Genomic DNA, 21,091 nt, shown 5'->3' on the forward strand with positions numbered 1-21,091 from the left:
TAATAATAATAATAATAATAATAATAATAATAATAATAATAATAATAATAATGGGACAAGTGTGAGATTCTATCAATTTATTTGTGTAAGTACGGTAGCTATAAAATTAGCAAATGCAGGATTACACACTGTAATATAAAGTATATATTGCAATTTTAAAAATTTCTGAAGGGGCAGAGTATACATATTTTTCCTTATCTCCTGACAAATCAAGATGGTGATGTTTCTGGTTTCTGAACAGCTGCACTTAAATCAGCCAGAAAAACTATATGGCACCCCTGGAAAATTGTTAACTGTCTGTCTGCTGATCAGGCATGGCCACTGAATATAATCAAAGGTGGTCCTTCAACTTATCCGTGTGGAGCAGACGTCACCTTTTACTGTAATCTCATTGTCTCACCTGCCCTTACACAATAGAACCGAGTGTTATTTGTGCTCTGCTGCTATATGCTGTGCCTCTAGGTTTCAGTGGAGATGTTGCTAGGGAGGGAGAGCCTTCAAATAGTGAAATATTTGACAACAGCAAAAGGACTAAAGTACAAGTTTTTTGACCATTGGTATATATTTCTTCTAGTTTTTATGCAGATTTTGGACCTTTAAATGTGGCTCTGGTGCATCGATTCTGCTGTAAACTAAACAAGAAATTAAAGGTGAGACCATTGTATTTTCTTCTAAATATTGTTTTTTTGCTAAAATTTAACAAACTGTTATTATTAACAGCCATTTATGATAATTAATAGAATTGCTGTTACATTAACATTGTGTTTTCCTCTCTCTGAATAAAGAAAATGACAATTTATGCTCCATATGAAAATTAGACCATGGATTTGATAATGCAGTTCCATGACATCTAAAATATATACCACATATATTAATGGTATTCTTCCAGTTAACTCACAAGATGATCTGAAACATTGTTGGAGGAAAAATAGTTTGAAAATTATTATATTTCATAGAAATTAATGCAGTGGCTTGATTTAAATATAAAAGTAAGCCAGGATGAAACAAACCATAGTTTACAGGGAACAAGCATGTATGCTGTTCAGATTGCAGCCATCTCTCTTCCTTTGCTGCATTAAGAGGAAACCAACCAGAGTGTTGACTAACAATTACATGCAAATCAGTGCTTGGGGTCTGTTTTTTCCCTCCATACCACAAGAGCAAGCAAAGAATATGCCATGGTTTGTTCCTGGCTTTGTTCTAGCTGTGTGTTTGAAGAGAAGCAAACCATGAGTTGCTAGTTTGAAGATAACACAAGGGTTGCCAGACAAGAAAGGGATGAGTGCGATTTGAGCAGTGCGCTAGGATTCTGTTTTGTTTCTCTGTTGGGTGTGAAATAGGCCGTTATCTCAACACGATAAGTTTATAAATTTCTTAATGCATAAGCTGTCTTGAATGTGATCCACGTAGCCTAGGTCATAATAGATCACTCTTCTTCAAGATGCTTCATCCCTATGCTGAGTACAAGAGTAGAAAACAAGTCACTGGTTCATTGTTCTCTAACTCCTATTCATGTGAGAGATTTAACATTTGATATTACTGGTGTTTCTGCACAGTAAGCAGCAAGCTAAGAATGGAGCCTGGTGATTGATTTACATGTTCTGGACTTTTCATTCAAAGGTGTGACTGTCTTGTAAGCATTCCTTCTGTCTTTATTGTTGTTGCTGAGTGAATACATGAGGAGACTGTTTGTTCCAGATGTCTTAAAGAGGTTATTTTGGTGTCCTAGTTCCTCAGGCGTATTGTCTACTAGAATTTAGGCATTCAGTAGGTTTTATTAGAAGATGAGCACAGGCGATGGGAAGTTAGCCACAGGAATGCCATCACCTGTGGCTGATGTAATATCCAAACCATCTCAGAAAGAGGCTGAAGAAGAAAAGTAAGAAAGACAAGTGGCCAATTTGCAGGCATACTGTGATTGTCTAGGGACAGATGAATCTGTCAGTTTTGTTTCCCCCTGTTTTTTCCTTTTCCGATCCTAAGTTTGTCCCACTTCTGCAGCAGTTTGTGATTTTTATTTATTTTTAGTCTGCATAAAATCTTGTGAGGATTTTTGTGCACATTTCTCCTAATATTTGCATTTTGTGTGTACCTTTTGGGGATCTACATAAGAAAATTCAGAGAAGTACAGATTTCAAAAGATTAAATGTGTTTTCGTTCACATATTAGTTCGGAAAATGCAAAATTAAGTTTTAATGTGAACCAAATAAATGTATTCTCCCATCCCTAGTTGAGGAGCACTTGACCAGGGAGTGAGGTGATTTGAAAGAACTGCCAAGACACACAACGCTAAACTGGTATTACCGTATTTTTCGCTCTATAACACGCACCCGACCATAACACGCACGTAGTTTTTAGAGGAGGAAAATCCGTAGGCATGCCACCCGTAGGCATTCCCTCCATAACACGCACAGACATTTCCCCTTACTTTTTAGGAGGAAAAAAGTGAGTGTTATGGTGCAAAAAATACGGTACTTAGCTGCCAGTATTTCATTCGCTTAAATTTGTGGTTCTGTGCTAACCATCCCTTCGTACTTTTTTTTCCTTTTTAAACAGTCATTCAGTCTTTCAAGAAAGAAAATAGTATATTATACCAGCTTTGACCAGCGGAAACGAGCAAATGCTGCATTTTTGATAGGTGCATATGCAGTAAGTATCACTCGATAAGTCTGTCTCGCTCGCTCGCTCTCTTGCAGGGACTTGCTGACCTATATGTTTCTGGCTAAGTACAGATACTATAAATGCTAGTATCACTGTCCTTTTGTTATAATTCTTCTACAATCTAGTCCAGTATTTAAACAGTGGGAGAGATTTCCCCATTCTTCTGAACCTTTGTCTCTTCTGTTGCTCCCTTTCCTGCTTCTGGTCTTAAGCAGGGAAAGGAGGTAAAAAAGATAGTTACATTTAGTGGTACACTGTGTTCACATAATACAGCATTGTTCGTTCTTGTGTCCAATCTCCTTTCAATATCTTCCTTGGACTGGGAATCCAGACTCTACGATTGGTCCCAGGGGGTTCAGTCTGCTGCAGGGCCTTTTTCCCTTATTCATTCTTCTTGGATTCAAGGGAACCAGCAGGAGAGACTGCCCTACTGCTTTCATGTTGAGCTGTGCGCACAGTTTTGACCTCTCCTTTGTTAAAGGGCACTTTGTAAATTATGTTTTTTAAAAGATCTACAGCTGTGCTGGTGAGGCAAGATGGCAAAGTTTGTGTTGGTTTTATTTGGGAAGCTTGATATTATTATTATTATTATTATTATTATTATTATTATTATTATTATTTGAAGCATGCATATAAAATGTTGTAGGCTATTTATCTGTATAGGTAAACAAGGTAAACCTTTGAAGTTTTGTAGCAGTACATCTTAAAATAATGCTCTTTTGGCTAAATGACAGTAAGTTACGTTTTGGATTTATGCTGTTTAGAAATGGGTCTCCTGTATAGGGAAACGGTGTGTGCCAAAAAGAAAAAAGAAATATTATCTCTACTGAGATCATCAACATTACTTTGGGAATATGAACTTGTATAAGTATATTTCTCAATCTTCCTGTATGGAGTAATGGAAACAAATGGGCCCTTTTGGAGCAACTGAGCAAGAGACAAACAAATGAAGTAGTTGAGCTTTTTCTAGAGGAGCATAACATTTGCTTTAACTTCATATGTGTGCTGAGAAACACCAAGCAATAGTCATATGGGGATGGTGTTGACATGGAAATGAAATCAACGAGAAGGCAAGGAGCAATTGCCACAGCTACTGTGTTTTGATTCGTAGCCAATGAAAGGGAGTTAGTTTAAATTACATTTTTGTGCCTATCAGCCCTCATTGGGCAGTAGGACTTGAACCCAATCTTTTTGGATGTCTCTATACATTTGTTCTGTGCTTCTATATGGAAATTCTTCAGCAGGCCCAAATAGTTCCGTATAATATGACTCAAGGGGGGCCAAGGATAATGGTCTGTAGAATGTGACCTGGGAGATTTGTGTTTCCTGTTCTGTAATTCAACGATGCCATAATGAACTTGGTGTCCCATTTGTCATCCTTTCTGGCTATAATGTTGGAATCGTTTCTAAGGCTGTAATGGCATTTATATTTGTTGAGGGCTCCCTTGGACAAAACAAAGACACCAACCAGGATAACTTGGAGCAAAACAGCAGCCTGTAGGCTTGGCCTTTATTGAACTGTTGCAACAGGGTGTTCCCCTCACTTGCAGGAGAGAGGAAAGACAAAGAAAAATAGTGTGCAAGGTCTTATAAAAACTTTTGAAATTCCCCTCCTCTAGGTCAAGCCCACCCCCAGAAACGTCATGCATACATTACAGAAAGGAGGGGTTGAGGGAGGAGTTGGTGGTAACCTGAGTGTCCTGTCACCTGGCTGGTTCCTCCTTTCCCCCTCCCCATGAGTCACTTCCAGGAGACAAAGGGGAGTTTGCAGTTTCCTGCCCCCAGAGGGAAGATCTGATCATTGTCCTTTGTTTCAGTCCATGCTGAATCCACTCCCATATGCAAGTTCTTTGTGATCTTGATTGTCTTCTGTCTGGGATCATCAGGGTTGGCATAGCAACTGGGCAGGGCTCCTGTGGATGTGCTGGGATGGTGAAGGGATTATGGCTGACCAGAACCAAGCCACCCCCTTTTGATAGTCCTTGTCATATGGAGTAAAATAAAAATGGAACAGTGCAAATCCAATGTATGGTTGATTTTTCTATGAATTTGTAACAGAAGTGTGGCGTATGTAGTGTGTGAGTGTGAGTGTGTGTGAAGTTTGTACAAACAGAATGATTGGGGTGGGGGGATTCCTGCTACATATTCTGCACGGTTGAGATTATACTACTTGCTGACAACCTCATCCTGGATCTGACAATGGAAGCCTTCTGTGTTTAAAGAAATAAATAAACCTGGTTGCTATTGCAACAGGCGTGATCATGCAGAATCATTAGTGTTGAGAAGATAGTGCAGCAAAAGTACTGCAAACAGTGAATTGTGGTAGAAATATTCCTTTTAATAGTAACTTATAAAGCATGTAGAAATGTCCAAGCTCTGTACAGCACTTAGATTGTTTGACTGCAGATAGGAATTATCTAAGAAGTGCAGAAGGAATAAGGAATGAAGAGGAAAAGAAGCATTGGCGCAGAGTTCTTTATGGCAAGGAGGACGAAAGCAAGTTTCCTGTAGCTTCTGCTTCTCTGATTGATAGATGGGGCTAGGCTTGCCTGTCCCTTGCAATTATGTTCATCCTGAGAAGCCTTGGCAGAGCTCAGAGCATGCTTCCCTTTGGCTCTGCCCTCCCACAGCACTCCTTGTGCCATAGATAGCAGAAACAAACAGCCAGGTTAATGTAGAACTGCACACACACAAAGTGGAGCAGAAGAGCAATTATTCAGATAGGACAGACATGTCTGCCTGGCTTGTGTATGACTTGCCGAATTAATAACATTAATGGTTGAGTTAAGAGTGCCACTGTTACAGCCCTTTTTAGCATGGACAAACTCGAATGGTCTGGTATACTTTCCTGCAGAGAAGTCAGGTGTGTGTTGTTCATGACGTTTTAACAAGGATTAGGGATGGAGACGCAATCTGTATCTCCAGTTGTGGGGGTAAGGATTCTGCAGGGGTTGATACTAGGCACATCATAGCCTCATCTAATTGCTGTTTCCCAGGTGTGGGTGTAAATCAAGCTTACAGGTGAGACAGGTAGTGCCAGAAGTGGGTCAGTCCTGCTTTGCACAGTATGCTTCTTAGGATAGTAAGCTGCTCTTTGAAGGAAAATAGAACGAGAGTCTCTCCTCTCTTGCCAAAATAACCTTCAGTTGAATTACTAGTCCTAAACTTGCATGCAGCCAACATTTTCCACTCATTTATCTCTCCCTTCATGTGCTAGGTTTATTATGCATAATGCTGCTGTTTTGAAAAACAATGTTTCCTGATGTTTGTGTAGTCTAATACATGACATTCTGAACATTGTTAGTTTAGAGGTTTGCTTTTTTTTACTGCCGTAATGCTAAAATATTAATGTGTAAAATGAGAATAGGCAAACACTAGATTAAATTCTAGAATGGAACTTCCACTGGTAGCTGTGTACTATAAACAGCCACACAATGTGACTTACGTAATTTCCCTTGAACCCAGTTCCCAGGAACACATATTTCCCTCTCATCTTGCTTTATTTATAATGCTGCCTTGAGTGTTGTTCAAAATGCAAAAGGTGGGAGCCCCATTCTTTCCCCCCATTTCCTCCACACTGTTAGCAAACTGTGCTCCTAGTTCTACCTAGCGAGGTCTAGTTAACATTTGACTCTTCCATTGTGTGAAACAAATCACTCATGAAACCAGTATCATGTCCTGGTGGCACAGAGCACATCTGGTTGAATCTGGGACTCATACTGTTTACAGTAGAAAGTAATCATACTGTGTAGAGTGTTTTTTCCCCAGGCTGCCTTAAATGCAGCTCTATAATTCTCCTAGGATACTTTTGTTAGTTTCAGTAGAACTCCTGGTATAACGTCATCAGGTTTAGCAAGGAACTGTTTAGCAGCCACTGGTGTGTGAAATAACGGAAAGCCTGAAATGATTTTGCATGTGCTACTGAGCATTTACTCTACCGGCTCAGAATTTGCAGAATATAGTTTAAAATTCCCTTGAAATGTGCCTGTGCAGCGTCCTAATCATAGAACAGTTCATTCCTTAGAAAGAACTTTTCAGGAAACTGAGAGAATGAAAATACGGTTTGCAAAACAGTCCTAGAAAGGTTTCCTTGAATCACGTTATTATCTACTACTGTTAGCAATGAAAACATAATGTAAGTTTTGATAAAGGACACAGTTCTCTATATTTGTTAGTAATATATTCTTTCATAAAAATTTATATGCCGCTTGATGGTAAAAAAAACAACAACCTCAAAGCAGCTTACAAAAGATAAAACAGTAAAATCAAGAAAAAAGCACAGCCATACTTTAAAACATACAGAAGTTAAGATACTAAAACAGATTAAAATGACCTCAAATTTCTAAGCATATTGGTTTTTAACAGGTGCCAAAAGGAATACAGTGAAGGCGCCTGCTTGCTCTCAGTAGGCAGGGAATTACAAAGTGTAGGCACTGTCACACTGAATGAAAGAGTTCTTACAAATGCAGAATAGCACCTGTAGTAGTGCCAATTCTGTCAATTGATGCAGTTGTGGGCAAATGTGAGGTAAGGCGATCTTTTATAAAGACAGATTTCATTCATAAGTTTATTAGCACTTTTTTTTTTTGCTACTGCTTACTTCTGTAAGCCGTCATGACCTACATCTTCACTACTACAAAAGAGAAGGAAGTAATTTGATTTCCAAGAAGCGTACTGAATGAGAATAGGAGTGCTTTATTATAAGAGAGTCAGGAGAAGAATACTGACTCGAACATAACCACAGAAGTCAGTGGATGTGTTCTCATCAGTATAACAGAGAATAGAACTGAATTCAGGATGTTGCAGCAAACTGGGTGGAGTTTCCTGAAATGGTTCTCATAATGCAATCCCACTCATACAAAAACATGCCCTAAAACATGATTTATTGGAAAGCGAATTGCAAGCGGTGGTGCTTCTATCAAACATGAGATGGGCATATCTACATTAAGAATAATGTATGTTATCCAACCATGCTGCTTAGCTAATGGTAAGAATTATGTCGATAGAAAGGTGAGGGAATATATTTTGGGCAATTCTTCTCTGCGCTGCAGCCCTTTCCATATCTTCTGCAGCAGATCGGGGAAAGGGGACATCTCTGAAAACTGCTTCCCTCCCTGTTCCTCACTGTCTGCTGAGCAACAGCATTGTATACAGCCTATTGGCATTTCTCTGACCGATTGAAGCATGAAAATACTCTTTTTAAGTCTGTGTAGCAGATGCTAAAGAATGGCAGGTTTCATCCAATTCACATTAAGGTCTTGTTTTGAGAAAATATATTGTACCACTGCAAATACCATTTTAGCTTTTCTAAGACAGTGTGTTGCTCACATTGGTTTTCTTTTGCAGGTAATCTCCTTAAAGAAAACACCGGAGGAAGCTTACCGAATACTTTTATCCGGATCTAATCCACCATATCTGCCATTTAGGTATGGCTGCCGCGGTGATAATACCTAACATTTGCCTAGCACTTCCACGTGTAATGCATTATCTAGTTGCAATCCTTAACAACAACCCTCTAAGATAAGTCTGTATTTGATATCCCCCACATTGCAGGGGGAGCCTAAAGACAGTGGTTTGCCTGCAGCCTCCTAGTGAGTTTGTGGCAGAGGTGAGAGTCAACCCAGGCACTTCCTGCTTCATTGCTCAGCCTCTTAGCCATTACATTATGCCAGCTGTAGTTACAAATTAAACAGATTAGCTTCAAAGCTTCTAAATAGGTGTTTGAGGCTGGCATATTGTGTTGCAGTCGCTGCCTAGCATTTAAATTACCATGATACATGGATGATGTTGTGTAGCTTCTTTTGGGCACCAGGTAAAAATGTGTTGTTGTTTTTTAATCTTCCCAGGCATTTGGATCCTAATATTGTTGGGGTTCTTGTGGCTATCTCAGTTGGAATCCTTGTGTTGTGTGAGGGAAGGGCATTTTTGCTTGGTTTTGGTGATTGTGGATCATTGGTTTTAGTGTGTTGTTGGTTTTACACATCATACATATTTTTGGTTGCATGAATGCTATTGTTGTAACTCACTTTGAGACTTTTCTGGTAGAAAATGACAAATAAATTCAATGATTAATATTACTTGAAAGGTTTTGGCTTCATTGATAAAAATTAGCTAAACTTTCGCTTTTGTGTTCTTTACTGTGTCAGTTGGTACATTTCTGCATATTAAATATGCATGTCTTCTTTTCAACCAGATTTAAGAGGCCATGTCTCCAGGCTTGTATTATGGGCTTGTAACTTCTGAGAAACTGATTTGCACTTCACCACAAAACCTAGAGAGTTAGTGTTTGGCAGATCTAGTTAAATAGAAAATGTAGGTCCAGCATGGGCTTGATGTGTCTGCCACAGCCTTGGAGCCTTATTGAGACAGATGTGAGTCATAGATGCCAATGAATTAAGTTTGACCGTTAGGTAGATAGTGACAGAAGCCGTTCCTTTGTCATTATGAGAATGACTTTCTACCTTCTGCCTGAAAATGTAGGAAAGAGTTCAAGGATAGGTACATAAGGCTGGCATTTCCTGACAGTCATTTTCATTAGGGCAAAATTGCTGCTGATTTAGCTGCTTAAAGAAGCTGGCTGGGTGCCAAGCATCAAAGCTTTCTCAGCACAGAGCTATTTGTAATACCTGGAGTTTAGATAGCTGCCAGGAATGTATTCTGAGCTGTAGGCATCAAATATTTAAAGCAAGGGCAACTTATCAATGATAGCAATGCTATTTTGAAGCCTACATAGCTACTGTATGTGCTCACTTGGTGGGGTCAGTGCATGGAACATGGTAGTTCTAGCACATACACGGTTTAGTTATTTACTTGTTTTTTTTAGTTGAGAGCAGAATTTACTTGTGCTGCTTGGTTACTTTTCTCCTGGAGCCTGCTTATTCATTATAGGCCTCCCAGTGCCAATTGTAAAGCGTTTGACACAAACTGCTTGTTTTTCCCTCTGAAATCTACCTGGGAAGGGACTGGAAGTACGGCTCAAACATGCACAGTCTCTTCATTGTGTTCCCCTGCAGGAATACCCAGTTTTGATATTTTCTTTTCCAGCAGCAAAGGTATCAGGTGAGCATGATGTCTATTCCTGTCTCTACCTGGGTACGATTTCAAGAGAAATGCATGTCTGAATGTAATTGCCAGGTAGGAATGGAAGAACAGAAAAAAGATACATATTTCCATGATCCAAATCAGCTTGTTGTTTGTTCCAGAACAACAAAAATACTTTTCTTCATTTGTAAAGATTCTCAGTTTAAATGACTGTGGATACCAGGATTTCTCAGTCTGGTGATCCAAGAAGGACCAGTTACGGGATGCCATTATAAGACACTTTTAGGAGATTTTTACATTGTGATATCTATTAATGGGGAGGGTTCTTGTAATTTTGTTTATAAGGCAACATGCCTGTCTCTTGTGCTTCAAGGAGCATTAAGAGCAGCTTACAAATCACATAATTAAAAACAAAGCCAATACTGAAATAACCAAACAATTATAAAGTACTCCTGGGCCTAGAATCAATAATCAAAAACCAGAACCAATTCTAGGAGGCTATCTAGACCTAATACCTGATTATCTAAAGTGCTAGGTATCTTGAGATAACAAATTCTACAATCCAGATGCTGCTACTGAGAAGACCTACTCTCAGGTCTGTTTTCTGCACCTCCTAGGCACCAGGACACAATCATTGCACGATCGAGTCTCTTGAAATATGTAGTATTAGTTTTCATTCAAATAGATCTGGTTTCATTTAGCTCAATGACCTGGAAAATCTTAATCTGCTTAGAAATCCAGACATCATTTCATTTTAGGACTGCAGGGGCAAAAGACTGCTGAAATATCAGTATTCAGCTAGATCATATATACCATGCAGCCAGATTCCAACCTCTGTGCATGGTGGAAAGACAGGGGAGAAGTTAATGCTGGCTGAAGGGATTAATATTGCATTGAGGGCATTTAACGTTAGGTTTTTAGTCAAATCGCTTTATCAATGCCAGACCTTCTAGCTTCCCAAAGGATCTGTTGCAGTGAAATACGACTGCATTCTTTCACAATAGGCAGCGGCACCCATTTTATAATGCTCAATATTTTGTTTTAAAGAGTTTTCATATATGGAAGTGCATGCCTCCAGTTTTTCTGCTTAGCCTTTGCCCCTTCATTAGGCAATACAAAACACTGAGGAGAGTCTACCACAAGCAAATTGCTTTCTATGCAAGTGACTGCCAGTGGACTGCAATAAGGGGAGGTTCAGCCGAGTGTCCCCAGTGCTCCCTTGTCTCTGCTTCTTTGCATTCCAATGGTGCCGGATACAATCACCTGTGGCCGGCCCAGGCTACAACAGCTGAGTAAACATTGAGAGCAGAAAAGGACCGAGCGGTATAGGGAAATAGGTGTACACGCAGCTGTCCTTCCTGTCCCAATTGGAAATCATGGAAGTCTTCCAAAGGCAGTCACTTCCACTCATTCAGAAAACTCTTGATTTTAGTTATTTCCGCTCTGCCTCTTTAAGGCAAACTCTCACAAGGTAGTTTACAATTAAAATGTCAAAAACAATACAACAATGGAATATCGTAATAATACAGCGAGGGGCATTTGAATAGAAAGAGCGACAGATATAATTGTCAATAAAAAGCTTGGTGGCATACAGAAATTTTTGAATCTCCTTAAAGGCCACAAGAGGGGCCCATAGAGTTCACAGCAATTGCACAGGTGTGGGACCACCACTGGGAAGTCCCTAGTACCCACCAGTCTGCTCAACTTAACAGCAGGCAAGGGAGCATTGCTTCATCATGTTAAAGTATATCTGGAATGTTATGTCTATGCTGTCCATGGCTAACCCAGTGCAGTTTGCTGCCTAAAGCAAAGGACAAGGTGGCCCCCCACTCCCAATCCCACATAGAGAAGCTGGCTGGACTAGCAGTTTAATCTTTCTTCAACACTGGTCATTGCATAGCATCCTCCACTTGACGTGAGGGCAGTAAGCTAACCTAGTGGGTACAGAACAGCTTGGGTGGCCCCTAGCATCTGCTGCCTGAGGTTGGTTGTGTTTCTGGTAGAGCTTGTCTTAGCACCAACCTAAAGCAGTTATGCACATGCAAATCAATGAGTTGGGGGGTGGGATCTGGTGTTTAAAACTTGAGTGAAATTATGGGTAATATTGAACTAAGATTTACCCAGAGTAGACCCATTGAAATTAATGGATCTAATTTAGTAACGTTCATTAATTTCTCTGAGTAAAACTTAGTAGAATACCACCCAATTGTTTTCTTAAATGTTTGGCGAAATGCCATAACTTTATTTTTATTTTATTCCAAACCCACCACCACCACCATTTGGGGTCTTAGCGAACCACTTAATGGTTTCCCTGCTTGCTGTGGCATTTGTAATTCCATAGAATTTGAATTGTAAATACAATACAACCTAAGAAATAAAAGACACAGGGAGAATACAATTAACAATCAATATTCAGTGCAGTGGATGTGCATCCACAAATCCAGACACACTGTTGGCTACCTGAATAAAGCTCACAAACCACTGGCGGCCCACAGTTTTTAAACCACAGATCTAGGGTATGGCCATTGGTTTTATTGGGACTGACACTTTACCCTGGTCAGTTTTGCATCTCTCTTTGTAGACACTCAATTCATAAATGAGAGAAATGACGGTTAACTTGAAACTTGGCATTGGTAGGTGCATTTCTTTCAAAAGTAGGATGGGGAATATTTAAGGCTGACTCCACTGCAAGAGTTTAGTAAAGCACATACTTTAAAAGATCACTATACACAAATGGTGTACAGCATTAGAGAATGTTTGGCACGTGAAAGCATTTGTTTGCAAGGGTAGTCTATAGTGACAGTTGCTGCTGTGGAAGGGATATATGGTGTTGCCACAGCTTTGTTAATAGTATATGGCAAAGACTTTCTGGGCTTGCCTGAACTTGCTGGATTCCTATGCAAAGGAAAATAAAGACAAGTCTTTCTGAAAGCTTCCTTTCGAAAAACCATTGCATTAGTATTGGCAGGTAAATTTTTTGATAGGAAAGCTTCTAGAAACAACAAGACTACCGTATTTTTCGTCCCATAGGACGCTCCGTCCCATAGGATGCACCTAGTTTTTTGGGGGGGAAATAAAGGGAAATTTTTTCCCCTTTATTTCCCCCCCAGAACCAGGTTGGGGAAACCAAACCAGGTCGGGGAACAGCAGGATGGGGGCGCTCCGCCTCCCCGATGTCCCCCGAGCTTGTGGGGCTGGCCGATGTCTGCCCGGCGCGCGGGGTGCTCTGCTTCAGGGCGCCCCACGCTCTGTGCAGCAGGCTGCAATCCGCAGCCTAGACAGCCCTGCGGGAAGTCCCGCAGGGCTGCCTAGGCTGTGGATGGTTTCCCGCTCTGCTTTCAACGCGCCCGGCGCTCCGAGAAGCAAGCTGCTATCCGCAGCCCTAGACAGCCCTACGGGAACTCCCGCAGGGCTGCCTATGTTGCGGATGGCTTCCTGAAGCCTGGAGAGCGAGAGGGGTCGGTGCGCACTGACCCCTCCCGCTCTCCAAGCTTCAGCGAAAGCCTGCATTTGCCCCATAGGATGCACCCAGATTTCCCCTTCATTTTTGGAGGGGAAAAAGTGCGTCCTCCCTGCTGTCCCCCGAGCTTGTGGGGCTGGCCGATGTCTGCCCGGTGCGTGGGGTGCTCTGCTTCAGGGCGCCCCGCGCTCTGTGCAACAGGCTGCTATCCGCAGCCTAGACAGCCCTGCGGGAAGTCCCGCAGGGCTGCCTAGGCTGTGGATGGTTTCCCGCTCTGCTTTCAGCGCGCCCGGCGCTCCGGGAAGCAGGCTGCTATGCGCAGCCTAGGCAGCCCTGAGGGAACTCCCGCGGGCTGCCTAGGTTGTGGGTGGCTTCCTGAAGCCTGGAGAGCGAGAGGGGTTGGTGCGCACCGACCCCTCTCGCTCTCCAAGCTTCAGCGAAAGCCTGCATTCGCCCCATAGGACGCACACACACTTCCCCTTCATTTTTGGAGGGGAAAAAGTGCGTCCTATAGGGCGAAAAATATGGTACCTCTGTAATTCCAAAATCTTCGCTTTTTTTTTTTAATGGTGTTATGTGGCTCTTTCAGTGTTTAAATGTCAGGACCATCCAGCTTCTTGGTAGAGTTGCTAAAATTCCTCCCATAGTGTCACCCCCCCTCCCAATATGCACAGGGCGGGGTGGCGGCAGCACTGACTGCTATAAAGATAATTCTACCTAAACAGGACCTTCCTGCATAGCTTTTATTTATTTTCCCCCCAGGTGTTCATTACTTACTTTTGAGAAAAGGCAAGTAATAGGGGACATAACAGAAGGGTGTAAAATTACACACGAGATGGAGAAATCAGATAGAGAAAAGTTTTCCCCCTTTTCTCTTAACGCTAGAACGGGGGTCAGCAAACTTTTTCAGCAGGGGGCCAGTCCACTGTCTCTCAGACATTGTTGGGGGCCAGACTATATTTTGGAAAAAAAATAAAATGAACAAATTCCTGTGCCCCACAAATAACCCAGAGATGCATTTTAAATAAAAGCACACATTCTACTCATGTAAAAACATCAGGCAGACCCCACAAATAACCCAGAGATGCATTTTAAATAAAAGGGCACATTCTACTCATGTAAAAAACGCTGATTCCCAGACCATCCGTGGGTTGGATTGAGAAGGCGATTGGGCCAGATCCACCCCCCCCCCAGTCTTAGTTTGCCTACCCATGCGCTAGAACTTGGGGACATCCAATGAAGCTGAGTGTTGGAAGATTTGGGACAGACAAAAGAAAGTGCTTTTTTCACACAGCCCATCAACTATGGGATTTGCTCCCACAGGAGGCAGTTTTGGCTACCAACAGGGATGGGTTTAAAAGAGGGCGAGGCAAACTGATGGAGGAGAAGGCTATCAGTAGCTGCTTACCACAATGGCTACGCTTTGCTTCCATGCTTGGAGACATTATGCTTCCGAATACCAGTCCGGAGCCAGTGTGGTGTAGTGGTTAAGAGCGGTGGACTCGTAATCTGGTGAACCGGGTTTGCTTCCCCGCTCCTCCACATGCAGCTGCTGGGTGACCTTGGGCTAGTCACACTTCTGTGAAGTCTCTCAGCCCCACTCACCTCACAGAGTGTTTGTTGGGGGGGAGGAAGGGAAAGGAGATTGTTAGCCGCTTTGAGACTCCTGAAGGGGAGTGAAAGACGGGATTTCAAGTCCAAACTCTTCTTCAGTTGCTGGAAAAATAAATACTGTACATAGCAAGTGAATGATAGCTTATAGCAGTGCTGGGGAACCTTTTTTCAAGCAGAGGGCCACATTCCCTTCCAAGGCTGCATGCCGATAGTGGATGGAGCAGAGACAAAAATGGGTGGAGCAGTAAATGTAAATATTACCTTTGTACGATAGACTAGTTTTTACACACACACACACACACACACACACACACACACACACACACCTCACTCTATTCTTTGAGGCAAGCAGAAGTTGTTTTCAGGGTTCAATGACACATTCTAGCCAGACAAAAAGAAGGAAGGAAGAAGATGTGAAGTCAGGCCATTGTTGGATGTGACCTAGAGAAAGTCCTGGGGGGCTAGAGAGAGCCCCAGGAGGCCACATTTGTGCCCCCCCTCCAGGCCTGAAGTTCTCTACCCCCGGCTTAGGTTTGTAGTCTCTGAAATCTTGAATATATGTTCAGTCTTTCTTCAGGAGAATAAGTTGTCAGTAGGAATAAGGATTTACCCACAAAGGATAAGATCTCTCACTACAATATAAAACATGGACTTGGTATCTGGGCAGCAGTATTAGGTGCCTTGTAATCAGACATCGTGAATAAAGGGCTTATTGTACACAGAGGGATAAAGGCAGTATTTACATGCAAGTGGGAATGGAACGGCTGAAAGAAAGTGTAAAGGTGGTACGAGGTTTCTAGAAAAACAGCTTTCAGGACGAAAACTGCCCTTTTCCACTTCATTTACCGCCCCCTGCGCACAGAATCTGCAGCAATCTTAGTAGCACCTTGCACAGAGTCAGGGCTTGTGCTTGTGGGAGCACTGTTGCCATAATACACCAGTCTGCCTGGGGCTAGGGCCTTTGTATATACTGTTCTCTAAAGCTGAAATTCAGCACTAAGGATGATATATCATATGCCAAGAGAAACTGGATTCTGCTGGGTTTTAAACCTTGAAAATACACAGGTCTGTTTCCCACCCTTACTCATAGAAAACAGGAGACTTGTTTGTTCTTACCCTGTCCATTGGTGTGTGATATTTCTCCAGCCATTGCCTGTCTTTGCAGTTACAAGCCCCAGAAACTTGCTGTTTCAGTGAAAGCTGACAGGTCCTCAGGATGCTGAACTGAGTGGACCACGCAATTAAGCGGAAGAGCAAAACATGATAGTGAGCAAACAGCAGCGGCTGAAGCCTTTAAACACTTGGGTTTGTTACATTCCAGTAGAAATTATCATATGAAAAAATATAGAAGGTATTGCAAAAATAGAGAAGGGGAAGGATGATTTGTTAAGAGATGTAAAGGCAATATAAAGTTAAGAAATGCATAAGAAGTGATTAAAACGGTGGATCATCAGAGGTGCTGATGGAAGTCTAAAAAGATTGTATAAGTGATAAGTTTTTTGGTACTTTTTATAATTTATATGTTAAAATCAATAAAAATTATTTTTTTTAAAAAAATAGAAGGTATTCTCTTTTGCGCACACTTGTGTTAAAATGTGATGTGATGTGAGGGGTATTTAACGGTTCACATTGAATAACTATTGTTTATTTTGTTTCATAAACTTTATACACCTCTTAAATGTAAAAATCCTCAAAGCGGCTTATAAAAAGATAAATTTACTAACAATTAACAGCAAGAATATAAAACAAATCAAAATATTAAAACCAGCAATAAACTAGAAAAAACAGATTAAAACACAAATTACCTATCCAGAGTTTTATTTCAAGTTCAATATTGTTGCAGATCTGGAACCTGGTACTCGAGAAGGCTCAGTTTTGGCCCTAGAGCTGCCATGTTTAGTAAAAAAGAAAAAAGGGGGCGGGAATCAATTGTCTCTTCTAAAAAAATCAATTGATTAATAGGACAGCATACTTTCAAGAAATGGTTTCGGTACAATTGACAAATGATTATCAAGTTGCTTTGTGGCTTTATTGTATAAAGGCCTGAGTGTGAATAATAATTATTATAAATTAATCTGGTTGTCTATAATAGCAGCAACTTCTCGCTGATGTTACTGGTGGTTCTGGCAGTCTTGCCCTTGGTAAAGAGCAGACCATTCCTGGAAGCACCCTTTGCCTCCAAATCCCACCAGCTCCAGGAGCAGATCAGTTGACCATGTCCAGGACAGGGCATTTCCTCCAGCTGACTTGATGGTTGATAGAGTCCTTTATATAGCAGCTTAAGAAGCTGGTACACAATTGTCTGAACACAGCCATTTCCCCCCCTGAGGGAGTTGTATTATTCATAAGCAGATCTGATTAAAACTCGTGATTAATCAAGTAACGCTTTTTACGTCGGCCTTGCAGAGTGCATCAGAGAATTTGCACTTTATGCTTTTCCTTCTTGAGAGTAATTGCAGCCTGCCTTCACACATCTGGGATTCCTTGCACATCTGGCATTCAGATTTTGCATTAAACATCCAATCATTGCCTATTGCAAATTCAGGTTCCCTTGAAGCTACCTTTACAACATCCTCCATTAGCTAATGTGGTTAAAATACTTCTTAATTCTTTTAGCATTGCTTGCCTTAGCCGTATTATGGCAACTAAAGGGGAAAACATAAGCCTGTTCATCGGCCAGAGAATGTGTTGCAGGGAATTTCCTTATTCCCCTCCACTCCACAAAGAACAAACACACTCCTTTAGCTGCCACTTGCCCTAGGACTGCTAAACCAAAGGGAGACATACTTTGGCTTCTGCCACCAGCCAAGGCACCCACAGTCACTCTGGAAGACTGCCCCCAAGTTGCATTCAATTAACATTTACTCAGAGTAGGCAGTGCCAGATTTACGTATAAGCTAAGCAAGCTATAGCTTAGGGCCCCACTCTCTTGGGGGCTCCCCCAAAAAATGAAAGGAAAAAAACCTGTTCATTTCCAAAATATAAGATAAAAAAGCAAATAAAACCTACATACAGCAACAGTGTTTTGTGTTGTGTAGGTTCCTATTTTGTTTTTAATATGTAACGCAGGGAAGTTTTTAATATGTAACGCTGTACTGTTTTTAACACTGATTGGGAGCCGCCCAGAGTGGCTGGGGAAACTCAGCCAGATGGGCGGGGTATAAATTTTTTATTATTATTATTATTATTATTATTATTATTATTATTATTATTATGTACAAATGGCTTTAGATACCTATTAGGTCCATAAATTACCATATAGCATATATTCAACACAAAAAACAGCAACAATTTGTTGTTGACAGAGGACAGCTGGACATATAAAGGGCCCCATTACCTTCAGTAGCTAGGGCCTCATCAAACCTAAATCCAGCCCTGAGAGTAGGCCTATTGAAATCAATGTCCATATCTAACTTAAGGCCTGATAATTTCATTGGAGTGAATAAGCAGTTGCTCCAATACTTGCCTTCCTTTCCCTCACCATCCTTTTTTCCATTTCTTATTTTATCTGTTAGATTATCTTTTACAGACCATCCCTGTCTTAGAAAATGTTAGGTTCTTTGTGCGTTAACAACAACAACAACAACAGCAGCAACAACAACAGGCTTTCAGACTAATACTGGTTTCTTATCAAGTATCTAGCCTTATTTCTTCTTTAACTAGCCCTGGCTAGACTGTCCGAAACACAGTAAAGCGTCGCTGAATGATGAATGATTAAACAGGAATCTATATTTAGATTTGGATTCTCAAAGCTCAGGAGGTCATGTCGTCAGTTTGACTTTTCCCACGCAAACGTTTCAGGCAAGCATTATGTACGGACTAAGTTTCAGTAGCCAACATATGGTGCATTAGCAAAAGTCTTGCTTCTGCTGCTTCTGTGAATAGACTTTCCAGATAAATGCCATACATATTCTAAATACAGTATTACAAAAACTCATTAAATAGTATTGTCAATGGATGAAAGATCATTCTGCAGTGCACGGGCAAGGTTTCTCTTTAACTTGGTTCCTATCGCTTCTTCTTTTGTAGCAGTTAGTAATATATGTGTGTCAGGGAGAAGATGCAAATAGCCCTCTTGGAGGTCAGGGGTGTGGGTGCACATTCAGACATATCTAAGAATACTTATAATGGAAAACTGCAGAGTATTGAAATTAGAGTTGAAAGTGAATTATTCTCCCAGCTATTTGTGCTGATCCGGTGAAGCACAGCCAAAACTGCTATCTACATTGTAGTTCTAATTTCCCAGTTGCGATGGCCACCCTAGATTTATTAATATCTATTTAAACGAGGGGGAAATAGTCCAAGCAAAGTCTGTGGAGTATCCATTTTAAGTAGAATTGCCAAACATTTAGGAAGATATTGTTTCAGATTATTTTTATTCTCCATTTTTGTCTTCAGTGTTATACTCCCTTTTTTTTTTGGCATAAGTATTTTAAATGCTGAGGAGTGGTGAAGTATACATAGAGAAGCGGAGAACTATCATCTTAATTGTAATTTGAAATACTAGTCCTGTGTGCTATGTATAGTCCCGATTTTGAGTAGTATATGTGTAAGGATTCATAGAATCTTATGAAACAAACAAACAAACAAAACCTATTTCTTAATCCGGGAACATATAGTGAATATAATAGTCTGAAAAGCTGGTTTGGGGGAGCATCATTTACCTTCTCTTCTTTCTGCCTTCAGCTTTCTTTTGCGCCATGTTCCATTCAGTCTCTGGAGGGAACTGTGATTTAAAATAGTAGCAGTAAAATACACTTGAAAGGTGTCTGTAGGACTAATTCCAGAAGTGTGAATTATATTTAAGTAGCCAGAAGTGCAATGACTAAAGTGCTGGACTGAGGCCAGGGGACCAAGGTTCATATCCCCACTCTGCCATGACCTTCGGCCAGTCTCTATCTCTCAGGCTGGCCTACCTTATAGGGTTGTTGTTACAGTAAAGTTGAATGTGAGGCAGGAGAAACATGTATGCTTCCTTGTATACTTGGTATACAAAGTATACATGTAGCTAATAATCAATAATAAAAATCAATTACTTTCTATTTGAGTTCATCCTATTAACATTTTAGATGAACTTACCATCAATAAATTGAGGAGAATTGTGTGTAGAAGCATTTTCATGTGTAACCTTCATGTTGAGGTTCAGATTTCAGAAATTTAAAATACTGCCATCTACTAAAATTGGGTATGATAGGTAGATGTTTTTGTATTTATCTGGAACATGCTAATATTTCTCTTTTTGTAGGGATGCCTCATTTGGGAACAGTACATATAATCTAACTATTCTGGATTGTCTACAAGGAATAAAAAAGGTAACGTCACAAAATGCATTTGAAAGAGAAAGCATATCCTTAGGCACATGCAGGTAAAAAGGTAAAAGGTAAAGGACCCCTGGATGGTTAAGTCCAGTCAAAGGTGACTATGGGGTGTCGTGCTCATTTTGCTTCAGGCCGAGGGAGCTGGCATTTGTCCACAGACAGCTTTCCGGGTCATGTGGCCAGCATTACTAAGCAGCTTCTGGCTCAATGGAACACCGTGACGGAAATCAGAGCACATGGAAACACCGTTTACCTTCCCGCCACCGTGGTATCTATTTATCTACTTGCACTGGTGTGCTTTCAAACAGCTAGACAGGTGCACTACTCAGTTTTAGCAGATTTTTTTGTAGTGACCTATAGTGGATGCCCTCATTGGACAAAGCGACAAAACTGCTATATCAGCTAGCCCTGCTATATTATCAGCTGTTATATTAACCCACCCTGACATTAGATGTGGCATTCATACACGTGACTGTGTAGCAGCACCTGTGTCTCAGGTTTTTGCTTCCTTCCTCCCTTCCCTCCCAGTAACTCCCCAGGAAGTCAGTTTCTGGAGGATGGGGCAGGTTATATCAGAACTGTTATCCTTTTTAGGTAAAATAACTGCCGCATCACAACCACCACTGCTCAGGATGGCATGAGTGGCAAGGCTTTATATACAGTGGTGGCTCCACAACTCCATTTAGCCGCATTTCTCTATTGACTGGGAGTTAGGATTGCTCCCTGCATTTAAGCTTTTAATATATACCACACATTCAGCTGTCTGTCTGAGCTTAGGGCCCAGTGTTTTTGATTTTCGGAAGCCAGAATAAATTAACTAAAATGCATTTTCAGCTCACCCTGCTCTGTGCTTCTGATGTTATCCAACAGAAACCAACTGCCTTATCATTGCCTTTTTAAAAGTATAATGATAAAAAATAATATCTGGTAATGCTGCTTCTCCACATCATTTAGATCTAAATAATGCTTTGTAAGCAGCTCTTGTATATTTACCATA

At 41.0% G+C, this 21,091-nt stretch overlaps 1 protein-coding gene across 6 annotated transcripts in view; it reads left to right on the plus strand.

Moving 5' to 3' along the window:
* Positions 1–21,091, plus strand: part of CDC14A (cell division cycle 14A) — a 93,361-nt gene that overhangs the window by 11,754 nt on the left and 60,516 nt on the right. For all 6 annotated transcript variants that reach the window (XM_053391612.1, XM_053391617.1, XM_053391613.1 and 3 more), the window contains exons 3-6: positions 575–650; positions 2,557–2,649; positions 8,008–8,087; positions 20,022–20,088. In XM_053391612.1, coding sequence (XP_053247587.1) covers positions 575–650; positions 2,557–2,649; positions 8,008–8,087; positions 20,022–20,088 — 316 coding nt within the window. The remainder of the gene's footprint in view (positions 1–574; positions 651–2,556; positions 2,650–8,007; positions 8,088–20,021; positions 20,089–21,091) is intronic.

Source organism: Podarcis raffonei, chromosome 6, assembly GCF_027172205.1.
Source record: "Podarcis raffonei isolate rPodRaf1 chromosome 6, rPodRaf1.pri, whole genome shotgun sequence".
NCBI classification, from domain to species: domain Eukaryota; kingdom Metazoa; phylum Chordata; class Lepidosauria; order Squamata; family Lacertidae; genus Podarcis; species Podarcis raffonei.